The 12,265-nt window shown below is 33.0% G+C and overlaps 2 protein-coding genes across 3 annotated transcripts; one reads left to right on the plus strand and one right to left on the minus strand.

Moving 5' to 3' along the window:
- The first annotated feature begins 887 nt into the window (after positions 1-887).
- LOC121227855 (AUGMIN subunit 4) lies at positions 888-4,269 on the plus strand. Of its 2 annotated transcripts, none has more exons than XM_041110734.1 (13): positions 888-1,179; positions 1,266-1,313; positions 1,407-1,532; positions 1,938-2,273; positions 2,413-2,509; positions 2,781-2,826; positions 2,896-2,989; positions 3,121-3,192; positions 3,291-3,349; positions 3,501-3,569; positions 3,654-3,705; positions 3,877-3,954; positions 4,038-4,269. In XM_041110734.1, the coding sequence occupies exons 1-13, from the start codon at positions 1,057-1,059 to the stop codon at positions 4,113-4,115; spliced, it is 1,278 nt and encodes a 425-aa protein (XP_040966668.1). In that variant the 5' UTR covers positions 888-1,056; the 3' UTR covers positions 4,116-4,269. The 2 variants fall into 2 exon arrangements, with proteins under 2 accessions (XP_040966668.1, XP_040966669.1); XM_041110735.1 differs by having other exon boundaries at positions 1,018-1,175.
- Positions 4,270-4,361: 92 nt separating this feature from the next.
- Positions 4,362-8,249, minus strand: LOC107903322 (calcium-dependent protein kinase 9). Its single transcript, XM_016829338.2, has 8 exons — positions 6,990-8,249; positions 6,463-6,606; positions 6,189-6,341; positions 5,834-5,949; positions 5,400-5,567; positions 5,194-5,321; positions 4,744-4,843; positions 4,362-4,642 (listed from the first exon to the last, which is right to left on the minus strand). Exons 1-8 carry the CDS (start codon positions 7,681-7,683, stop codon positions 4,571-4,573), a joined length of 1,575 nt encoding a protein of 524 aa, XP_016684827.1. The 5' UTR covers positions 7,684-8,249; the 3' UTR covers positions 4,362-4,570.
- Between the last annotated feature and the right edge of the window lie 4,016 nt (positions 8,250-12,265).

Raw genomic sequence — 12,265 nt, forward strand, 5'->3', positions numbered from 1 at the left:
TAGTGAGAATTTATGTGAAAACGGAATAAAAAATGGTTAACCGAGTCAAATGATAACTATTTCGTCTTAATTGTTAGAATATTACTTCTTTTGAATTGATTGTTTATATATTTAAATTAACTGTTACATAGCAGTTCTAATTTTAACTTGCCCTCCAAGATTAATATCTGACTTTGCCAAATAAGTCATTTTGCCTTTTAAAAAGTACTACAACTTTCATAAATGTTGAATAATCCATCATCTTCCCTCACCTCACTTCAAAGTGATTTTTATTAATTATTTCTAATATTTTTAAAGACAAACATCTTTTAATAATTATACATATATAAAAATAAAATGGTAAATTTATATAGCAGTTATCATCTTATTTTTCCTTAACACATTTTTAAAAAAAAACTTAAATAAATTTTGAGATATAATAATTTATTTGAGGTAAAAAGAAAATCAACAATAATTAACTTAAACATAAATAAAGGTTAAAATATGTTGTTAGTCCCTATATTTTTATAAAATTCGAGATTTAGTCCATATACTTAAAAAGTTAAAAAAATCAATTCTCTTACGTTTTTAATTTTAAAAATTTTAGTTCGATCATTATTGTTATTGATAGTTTATATTAAAACTTGTCAACTTGACATGTTTATTTTCCGTTAAATATATGTTACATTAGATGAGGGCAACCTAGTCAAGATGTCAATTTGAATTCAGTAAATACATACGATTTTAATGATTGAGCTGTTATTTTTAAATAATAAATGTAAGAGGGGCTAAGTTTTTAAATTTGTAAAGTATAGGGACTAAATATAAAATTTTATCAAAGTATAAGGAGTAAAAGCAGATTTTAACCATAAATAAATGTTTTATATTTTTCTCCGATAAAAAAAATAGAGGGTTGATTTTGTATTTTCACTCCTTCGATAACCTTTGCTTCCATTTCAATTCAAGTTTTCAAAAATCCAAAGGCCGGCCTTTTTCTCGTTTAGTTTCCTTTTCATTTTCCCAGTAAACAAACAAAACTCATTAACATCGTTTCGAAGCCAAAACAAGACTGAATTCATGGTGAAAGGAGGGCAAAATTTGCCGGCTGACGTCATCCAAGTAATCGATCAGCTAGAGCGCCATTGCTTATCTCCCGATGGATCTCTTATCTCCAAATCCGCTTACTACGATCTCCAGCTCGTATTCTCTATTAAAATTTGATTTTTTTTCTTTTGTAATTTCCTCTTCTTCTTTTTTCAAGTAATGTGATGGATTTCGATTTTCAGGCGAGAGAGGAAATGTCGAGAGAAAGATTACGCTACTTAGAAGCAATGGTGATATTCTAATTTAATTTTCGTTTACTGGATTTTTTTTTGTTATGAATTTCATAACAAAATAAAATGTAAAATTGGTGTCAATTTTTGCAGGCAATTTACTGTGAAGCAATAGCTATGGTGGAAGAGTATCAGCAAGCAGTTTCCGTGGCGAATCTTGGAGGGATTCGAGATATTCAAGGTTTTTATCCGCAGCTTGGATTGAAGAATTCTCCTAAGGTTTCAAATTAATTTCATTAATTTTTATTTTCTAAATTTTCATTTTGAATGTTTGCGGTTAAAGGAGAAACTTATTGGACATTAGATATATGAATTTCTTTTGGAATAAAAAGGAAAGTGCAATTAATATTTTCTTGAAAGGTTAGATATTACAAACCTAAAATGGTTAAAAAGATATGATTTTCAATTTTAATTTTTAATTTTATAAGGAAAGTGCAGTTAATACCTGTTTCCAACCCTCACACTTGAGTAAGGAATAACAGAGTTTTCAACTTCTTTATACAATTTTTAAGACGAAAGTAAAGAAAAAGCGTTTTATGAAAAAAAAGCAGCAAAAGTGATAAGTAAACAGTCTTTATAGTTGGGAATCTGATAAGGATTTTACTGTGTGTTTATGAAATTTAGGTTTATGAGACTCTAGAGCATCGATTAGTTGTTGCAGAAGCGGCTCAAAGATTGAGACTTCCACTAATATCTAAAGATGGGGAAATTCATGAGGAAGAAATTGAGAAATGGAGTATTATGTCACGGAGTTCGCTTGATAGTACTAGTACCAGTCTCACTATCAGCTCGAGTTCAAACTCGTTGAATTATGCAAATAGTGCTGCAACCAGTGGTGCAGCTGCAAATAATACTGGTGATTCAGGAGAACCTGGTGTTGGTGGTGTGCCTAATCGTTTTCTTGGAATAACACCTGCTTATTTGTGGCAAACTCAGCTTCAACGAGTACCATTGTCAATGGTATGAAAACTTTGTTTCATGATTGCAGATGGAAGTTTTAAGATCATTAATTACAAAAGAGGCCCTTGTTTTAGTTGTCATAAACTCTCTTGCAAGATCATGACACATTTCTATAATTTTTGTTAATTTGCAAATTTAGGATATGGCTGACTATCAGTTAACTCTTTCAAGGGAGATTGATGCTCGGTTGAAATCTAAGTGTGACAAGTTAGCTGATGCCTTTGTTGATGATATTGGTACGTTCATATATCTTTATCCTTTTTCACTTCTCAACATGCCTAATAGTTTATATATCCCCATTGTTTTAACATGTTGTCGGAAACAATGCATCCTTCATAATGATCTGTCCCAAAATTCCTCACTGGTTTCTGATATCAATCCATAGATCTTGTTGCCCATCATTTTATTGCAAAAGGCCTAGATTACATATGACGAAATTAGAAAGTAAGAGCAAATATATGACTTGGAATTGTGGTCCCTTATGGTACTATGCTTTTTGTGCTGCAGACTCATCTTCTGGAAGTCAAAGTTCAAGCTCTCGGCTTCCAGAAAGGTATTAGTTACTTTGGGTTGGCTTATATGTTTGATGCTGATTAACTGTTTGTGATATTTCTTTTACCAGGGTTAAGTTGATAATTGAGGAGATTGAGAGGGAAGAAGCAGCTTTGCGGGAGGATCTCTATTCCGCTGATAGGAAATTTGCAGAATATTATAATGTAGGTTAATAGAAATCCATATGAGATTGAGTTCTCTTAACAGGAGTTTTTCATGGATCACAAAGTGTTTTGAGAACAGGTTTGCTCTATATTTTACACGACACGTGATGTAAAATAATCTCTTTTAACAGGTCCTAGAGCAAATACTTGGAGTGCTCATTAAGCTCGTCAAAGATTTGAAGTTGCAACATCAACATCAATATGTAAGCTTTTATGCTCCGGGAGTTATTTTCCAGCTTCTGTTGAGGGTTTCATATGTTCTTCCATGGACTGATCTTTAAACTCATCTTTTACTTTGCAGGATGAATTACAGAAGACGTGGCTCTGCAAAAGGTGCGAGACCATGAGTGCAAAATTAAGGTTTGTGGCCCTATATTTCTTGCTATATTGTGGATTGCTCCCATTGTTATCATGTTTTTAAGCATCTCTTTTATTTGTTTGTTTTAAAGCAAAACTGGAGTAGCATAAGAGACACTTTGTTTTGATCCAAATCTGGCTTCTATTGTCTCAGGGTGTTGGAGCATGTTCTCTTGCTTGAAACTTATACACAAGAGTCCATACCAGCGCTACACAAAATACGGTACTTTTAAGAGTGATATACATAATTATCAATACAAATTATGGTTCAATATTTAGCCATAACCTTGTCCGGCATTGTTGGCAGGAAATATCTTGTCGAGGCTACCGAAGAAGCTTCTGCTGCGTATAATAAAGCTGTATGTAAAATCTTCTTTACCTGGTTTGGTAGCCTAATGTTTGATTAGAATATACTTGGTTTTTCATTCAAAATTATGCATATTTTCGTAACTCAGGGTTGTTTCTCATTCGGGTTTTTCTTCTTTCTTGTCTTTCTCGATATCAATTCGTGTTACATCCCTTTTAAACAGGTAACGCGCCTACGTGAGTATCAAGGTGTCGATCCTCACTTCGATACAATTGCAAGGCAGTACCATGATGTTGTTAAGGTAACATCAGCTTCAAAATTAACTGGTCTTTCACTCAAGTTTCCTTTTGAACAAAACATTAACGCCGCCGGTTTACATTACAGAAACTAGAAAATATGCAATGGACCATTCACCAAGTCGAGATGGACCTCAAGCGCTTACCAGATCATGTGAGCTCATAATTTTTGGATCCCATTCGATTTTACTAGTCGAATGGTTTGTATCATCCTTTTTGTTTCTATGATTGGATCTAGAACGATTTTGAACAAATCCCCCAGTCAATTGCTTGTTGTGTTCCATAAACTAACGTTGGTGAAAAGGATTCTTTGTGTGCTATATGATCGCTCTTTCGATTTGCCTTAAAAGCTATTCGAACTCGAGTTTGAATTGAGATTTTTCAATACTATTTAAAAGAACAAACCAATCAATTAGCTATTTAAATCAAGCATTAAAATACTTAAATTAAGTTTAGTTGATAGCTGATTCATCGAATTCATAAGCACAAGAATCTGCAAAATGAAAACTCAAGCATAACAATGTAAAGAAAACCTGGAACATCTCTGTTAAAGCCATTTATGCACGAAATTTGGGAAATTTTGTAGTTGATTTCTGCAAATCAAGTCATATACATAAATTCTTAAAACAGTTGCCCTTGTTGGGTTCCACTTCTCATCATGGCCCTGAACTCCTCATAGTTGATTTTACCATCCTGTAAAAACAAATGCATAAATAATAATCAATATGCCATATTGCCATCATATTGCAAAGAACAAAGTGCTTCAAAAGGTTGAAAAATAGGGGTGCTCTTACATTGTCGGTGTCAACTTCGGATATAATTTCTTTGATTGTGTCGTCATCGCCCATTCCGTATTCTTTCATGGCAGCTTCAAGCTCATCTCTTGTGATATGTCTGAAAAGGAAAAAAAAATGTTTCAAACAAGTTGATTCTGGCGGAAGAAAGAATGGAATGAAATAATGGTCGATATGATTTGCTCTAAATATGATGAGTTCGGAGCTGCATGTGGACTGCAATCGTAATAAATACGATACACTTATCTGTATAGCAGAGAGATATAATCATCCAAGAAGCCTCCAAAAACATGAAAATTTTGGAGAAAAATGGAGCATGCCTATGCCTATGATGAACACACACTCATATACAACACCCCTTCCAAGTCCGAGTAACATCGGAGAATTGCAGTTGGAGGAAAACAAATGGAAATTAAAAATAAAAATAAAATAAAATAAAATAAAACTCACCCACTGTTGTCCTTGTCAAAATGTTGAAAAGCTTTGTACAGATGTTCATCTCTTTCGAGCCTATGTCTATGCATTGTAGCAGTGATAAATTCTATGTAATCAATAGAGCCATTTCCATCTACATCGGCCTGTAACAAATCAAACCCAAGGTTAGTATTCATGGTATTAAATCAATAAGGATCAAACAATACAAAATCATATCTTACAGCTTCCATCAGCTGCTTGACCTCAGCTTCTGTCAGCTTTGATCCTAGTCGAGCCAATCCATTCTTAAGTTCATCATAAGTGATTGTGCCACTGTTATCAGTGTCTATGTTTGCAAACATTTGCTTCAATCCTTGGATTTCTTCAGTGGAAAGATTTTCTGCAATGACCTATAAAGATCCGGACTCGGAGTTGAGTTTCAGATATGGGTAAATGTTCAACATGGATATGCTTAATTTTTTTTAAAAGTTCTTTTTTCCATTTATTTGGAGATTATATTTCATACTCATGTTTGAATATGTTGGGATATGAGTACTTTAATTAAAATGAAAAGACCGTTCAAGTAAAGTGCTTTAGGCTAAAGCCTATTTTCTTCATTTACAAGACTCAAAATCGAGACTTTAATCAAACAACACCGATCAATAAAATAAGTTACCTTTAAGGCAAGTTGCTTTAGTTTGTTCATTCTTCTGAATTGCTTCATTCTAGAAAGGACTGCATTGTCTAGTGGCTTGTCTGATGCATTTCCATCTTCTCTTATCCATGGATGTTCTGCATAAACCGCATAATTTCAATCTTAGATTCTTCATTTCTCTAGAAGTATCTGTATATGATACTTGTGTTCGATGAATGACTGGACATGGGTATAAAGATATGACTACCTGATGATCTTTCATATACATAAAAGAACTTGGAAAAAGCAATGAACAACCCCGTGCCCTTCACATACTTGTGTCCAACATAACACCTAAATCCGAACAACAAAGCCTAAAAATACTAAAAACAAGTACCTAGGGCTTGAGTTGAAGTAATGCGCTTTTTTGGATCCGGCGTTAACATCTTTCGGACAAGGTCCTTAGCACTGTCTGAAATAGATGGCCATGGCTGACTTTCAAAGTCAATTTCTCCTTCTAAAATAGCATCAAATATCCCCTTCTCCGTTTCTATCAAGAACAAAGGCCATGCATTACAAAGAAATAACAGTTTTTAAGGGAATTTAATATAATTTTTGGCAATTTTAATGATACTATTATTGTCCTTGACGAAGCTTTGAATTTTTTTTACCTGCCCAAAATGGAGGCACACCACTGAGTAAGATATACAATATAACTCCAGCACTCCATATATCAATTTCCTTCCCGTATTTACGCTTTAGTACTTCAGGAGCAACATAGTATGCACTCCCAACTATGTCCCTATACACCTTTCCTGCCAAAAGTACCATGAACAATCAGTAAAGAACTCTGAAACTGATACGGGGTTTTAAATTACAGTTGCGGTGAAACCGTAATGTCACATTGTGGACATAAATGATATGTTATGTGAATGGATATGTACGCATTGTGGCCTTCCACTATGCATAGTTGAAACTTATTCACTGTTATATATAGCATGGAGAGACATAATGGTGAAGATGGTGGAAAATACTACAGTTTCAGTCAATGTGTGCTGATATATACAACTTCTAAGTATAAATTCAGCCAAAACAAACCTCATAAGCTATTCTTAAATGATATTCACAACACTATTTACATATAGATCATAAAGATCCACAAGCGGAAAAAACTAAAGCAATGCAAATTAGAAGTTACCCTCTTCGATGAACACCGATAACCCGAAATCAGTAGCCTTCAAAAGGGCATTCTCATCCTTGCTAGACAACAAGAAATTCTCAGGTTTAAGGTCCCTATGCATCACTCCCATGAAATGACAAGCATGGACAACATTCACAATTGCCCTGCACATGGAAGCGGCTGCTCTTTCACTATAATGTCCTTTGGCAATAATCCTATCAAACAACTCACCACCAGCACATAATTCCATTACAAGGTGAACTGATAACTTATCTTCATATGCACCTTTAAACTCCACAATATTAGGTTGTCCACTCAAATGCTGCATAAGTTGTATCTCCCTTCTCATATCTTCTTTATCATTCTTTGTGATTAACTTCCTCTTTGATATAGTCTTGCAAGCATATTGTTTCCCAGTTGAATTCTCAATGCAAAGATAAGTTACGCCAAACTGACCTTTTCCTAGTTCTTTACCAATTGTGTAGTGCATCCTTATGTCTTCATATGGTTTGCCAAGGATGGTGTCACTTTTTGGGGCAGTCTTGGCACTTGGGGTTGGAACCACTGGCTTCCATGGTGCTTGAGTGCCTGGTTTTTCAGGGATGTGGGTAACTTGGGGTTGTTCAGCAGCTGTTGTTGTTGTGGCTCCTGATTTGTAGCCATTGTTGTGTTGTGGGTTTGACCCTTTGGTTTTTGTCAAGCAACCACCCATTTGGATTGAAGAAAAAGACCCAAATTCAGAAAATGAAGAAAAATGGATCAGAATTCAGTGATTTAAAAGACCCAGATTCAGAAACTGAAAGGAAATGAAGAAAAACGGATCTTTAATGGAATTAAGGTAGAAAGGGAAAGACCCAGATTCAGAAATGAAAGCAAAAAGGAGATTTCTTTTTTTTTTTGACCAATGGGAAAGAAAAGGCAAAAACCAAGATGGGGACTTGGGGTTTATGTAGTAGAACTATAAAATTACAAAGGCTCCAACTTCAACCTTTTAAGGCATGTGATTATAAAAGGAAGGCTTGGGTTGCTTTGCTTGTTAGGTGCTGGTCAATAATGGAGTTTATGTCTGAAAACATTGAACTTTGTTTCAGAGCAGAGAAATTTGGGAATCTTCTCGGCAAGAAACATCACAAAACAGCAGCCAATTTAGCAAATTTGTAATGACAAAAATTGATTAAAGAAGAAGGTAAAAAGAAATAATCAAGAAACAAACAAATGAAATGCAAGAGCTGTCTGTCCGTAGTTGTCTTGGAATATTGTTTTTCTTTTTTTTTTTTCCTTTTTATTAGCATGTGTATCTAGCAAGTGTCTACTTCATTACGCACCTATCCTTTTTAATAATGGATTAAATTATCCTTTATGATTTTCTTTTACATATTTTTTAAGGATAATACACGAACCTGATTATCAACGTTTTTTAAATCATGGAATCAGGTTAAATTAGGGGAATATGTCAGTTTTTTAAAATAATTAGGGGAATAATTTTTTTTTAAAATTTAGGGAAATAGGTTGACTTTGAAATAAGAAAGTGATACATGGTGAAAGTAATGAAAATGTGTCTAGTAGATCGTTTTTTTTCCACGTGTCACCTTCGTTTTCTAAAATTGATTTATTTAAAAATATAAAAAAATATATTAATCATTGGCGAATTGTAACGACTTGAATTTATATCATTTCTAACTCATGCAAATGCATATTACAAATATCAATAACATGTGTTCAATAATTCTGATTCAATTCATAAATAACAATCATCACAGTACATATACATTTATATAATTCATATCTCAATCTCAGAGTATCAAATAGTATTCATACAATCTAATTCAGATCGTAAAGACATTATGGAGGCCAATGTTCGTGTTAGACGACACTCTCAACCTCAGAGTAAAGGTTCAGATTCTATTTGCACGCCACACAGCTTGGCACACGCCCGTGTAGTTCTAAATTTGTAAACAGTGAGTCACACGGCCTAAACACATACTCATGTCTCTAGCCGGTGGTATTTAAAGACGACAGTAAGTCACACGACCTGGGCATACGCTTGTGTCTCTGGCCTGTGTGGTCCCTATATGGTGAACAGTGGGTTATTGTAACAGCCTAATTTTCAGTGGTGTCGAAACAGTGATTCGAGATCACTAAATCCGACAAATGAGTAGGAAATATTATTAATTTAGTGAGTATAATTTAAATGTGAAGTTAAGAAAATTTTTGAAGTAGTGAATAGTGTACTAAAAATAAATATTAAAATAATTAGAATCGAAAACGAGGTATCGAGACCTCGAGAATTTTAAATCGAGCCATAAATATTTTTATAAATAATTATGGAGTGTTAATAAGTCAGTATTAAAGTTTCTTCAAGAAATTTTAAAGTTCTGATAGTTAATTGAACAAAAAGGACTAGATTGTATTAAATGAAAAATTTTGGGAAATGATTAAATAGCTTAAATGATAAAAGAAAGAGGGTTTAAAAGGGAAATAGACCCAAGGGCTCTTTGGGCTGGACGGCAATGGCATGAAATCAGCAAGAAAATAAGGAGAATTAAGGGAAAAATTGTAAAATTGCAAAATTTACTTAATAAAGCTAGGACTAAAGTGGAATTATCTAGATTTCTCTTTATTTTTCTGTATTCTCATCAGCAAAAACACCATGGAAGAGTTTACTCAAGCTGGTTTTTCATATTTTTACTTCAAGTAAGTTCAATTCTTGATTATTTCTTGAATTTTTTGTGTTTTTGTGACTTTTACAACTAAGTCCACTTGTTAAATTCATTAGTTTTTGATTCTATGAAAGAAATTAAAAGTTTCTATGAATATTTTCTGGAAGTATATGATGATTTGGCATGGAATTAGAGCTTTAAATTGTTTATATGCTGATTTTATTGAAAGAATTGAATAGAAAGTGAATGTTTGGGACCTAATTGTAAAAGAGTTTGAAGTTAGAGTTTTATGTAGAAATTCTGAATTTCAATAGTTATGAAATAACTTATAATATCTAGGAAAAGTATTAATTGATAAAATTATCTTAATTTAGGGGTTAATTGAGTAAGGACTGAATTGTATGAATTGTGAAATTTGGGGCAAAATGGAAATCAACATTTTGCACTAAAACTGTTTTGGACAGCAGTAGTAGTCTAACTTTGAAAAATCACCAAAAATTTTACAAATGGAATTAGAGTATGAATAAAATATGAAATTAAAGCTTATTGAGTCTAGTTTCTTATAGAAGAAATAGTGTAAGCAATGGAATTGTAAATCATGAGATATGATAAATTTTGTGAGATAAGGTCAGAACGATTTTGGGTTCCCCTGTTCTAAATTTGTAAAATCATAAAAAATTGGATAAAAATAATTATGGGCTTAAATTTATATTTTTAGAACACTTAATTAGTCTATTTTCAATAGAAAAAAACATAAACATCATTTGAATCTTGTACGAGGAGATAATTGATTTTTAGTGAAGAAGGGTCGGAACTGTCAGACAGCAGAACAGGGGAGACTTCAATGAATAAACTGTATTAACTGGCCCAACCAAAAATTATGAAATTTTTATGGTAAGAAGATATGTGAGTCTAGTTTCAGGGAAAATTATTGGATCTTAATTTTGAGTTCCATAGCTCTAGATATAAATAATTTAGTGACTACGATATGGGTGGATAGTCTGAATATTCACATTAGTAATTAGAGAAAATTATGGATAAGGTTACTTACAAGTGTGTTATTTATACCAAGGATGTGGATGGAGAGGAGGAGGAGGAAAAATATATGAATGACTCGTGTATAAATTGATCACATGCCCGATTATAATCGATAAGTGTTGGATTAGAAATGATATAATGTTTTATTTGGAATATTTATTATAAAATTATGATTATTGTTATAATACAAAAATTGAACTTGTGAGTTTATATGGCTAAATTTTAGTGATTATTTGTTAATTTTATGAATTTTCATGATGTGTTATTTCATATGTATTGATGATAAAATCGTGAATAATGTAAAAGCATGAAAATTGAATAAATGATCAAGTTGAGCATTTCAGTTCAGTGACAAGATGAATTGAAGGAAAATACCATGGTTGGACCATGGCAACAAGTGATAAGTGATAGCTTCGGCTACACTTATCTGATCAAGGACAAATGACAAGTGAAAAGTGGTAGCTTCTGCTACTTGATCAGTGAAAATTGGTAGCTTCGGCTACCTGATCAGTGAAAAATGGTAGCTCCGGCTACCTGATCAGTGAATAGTGGTAGCTTCGGCTACAAGTGACAAGTGATTTCCATATAAGACCATGGGATATGGTATCGGTGTGATATATGCTACTGTATAAGACCATATCTGGGATATGACATCAGTGAGATATGTGATTCGTGTAAGACCATAGCTGGGTTATGGCATCGATATGTGATATGTGATTACGTGTAAGACCATAACTGGGCTATGGCATCGATATGTGATATGTGATTACGTGTAAGACCATAGTTGGGCTATGGCATCGATATATGAATATGTGTAAGACCATAGATGGGCTATGGCATCATTATGTAAAGATGTGTAAGACCATAGTTGAACTATGGCATCGAGAAAACGAAGTACTCAATTTCGTAAGACGTTCACTAATTTGACAAAGTTTGGTAAGTGTTACATGGAATTATGTGATACAAGGAAGTACGAGTTGATAAGATATGAGTATAGAACTTGGTTGATAAATGAATTCATTTGTGATTATATAATTGTTCATCTTGAATGTAATGTTCATATGTATTGATAATTCAAATGTTTTAATGAATAAAGTTCCGACATGGAATAAATTGAACACGAGGAAAATAATTATGAAATTGAACTCGGAATTCATGAAAATGACGGTTATTGATATATTGAGACATGAGACATTGATATATGAATATGGAAAATGTTTGATAAATGTGTTTATTCATAATTATGGAATTATATACCTCATGTGTACTATTTGCATAAAGATGATATTTCAAATACTTTGGTTATTTAAGCTTAAATATGAAATAGTATGAAATCAAGATAAGTTGTTATGAAAATATATTTAGATTACAGAGATATGGCTGATATATGTTGTATGATTACAAAACGTGAAATTGTGTATATATATATGAGAAATTTAATGAGAATTGAGCCCATACACGTTTCTTTTTTTTATATGAACTATACGACTGACAAGGGTGATGAAGTTATAAACAGAGAGTTACAAGGGTTGAAAACACGAGCGTGTGACTCTCCAAAGTGTGAAAATTTTCTAAGTGTTGCAAAAGTTTTATATG

The sequence above is a fragment of the Gossypium hirsutum genome, chromosome A04, assembly GCF_007990345.1.
Source record: "Gossypium hirsutum isolate 1008001.06 chromosome A04, Gossypium_hirsutum_v2.1, whole genome shotgun sequence".
Taxonomy (NCBI): domain Eukaryota; kingdom Viridiplantae; phylum Streptophyta; class Magnoliopsida; order Malvales; family Malvaceae; genus Gossypium; species Gossypium hirsutum.

Excerpts from the sequence above, each read along its gene's own strand:
- LOC121227855 (XM_041110734.1), top strand. The coding sequence starts at position 1,057 with ATGGTGAAAGGAGGGCAAAATTTGCCGGCTGACGTCATCCAAGTAATC. Across the intron at positions 2,990-3,120 it reads AATTTGCAGAATATTATAAT|GTCCTAGAGCAAATACTTGG; the intron begins GTAGGTTAATAG and ends CTCTTTTAACAG. Across the intron at positions 3,570-3,653 it reads CCAGCGCTACACAAAATACG|GAAATATCTTGTCGAGGCTA; the intron begins GTACTTTTAAGA and ends CATTGTTGGCAG.
- LOC107903322 (XM_016829338.2), bottom strand. The coding sequence starts at position 7,683 with ATGGGTGGTTGCTTGACAAAAACCAAAGGGTCAAACCCACAACACAAC. Across the intron at positions 6,607-6,989 it reads ATCGGTGTTCATCGAAGAGG|GAAAGGTGTATAGGGACATA; the intron begins GTAACTTCTAAT and ends TACTTTTGGCAG. Across the intron at positions 4,643-4,743 it reads CCGAAGTTGACACCGACAAT|GATGGTAAAATCAACTATGA; the intron begins GTAAGAGCACCC and ends TTGTTTTTACAG.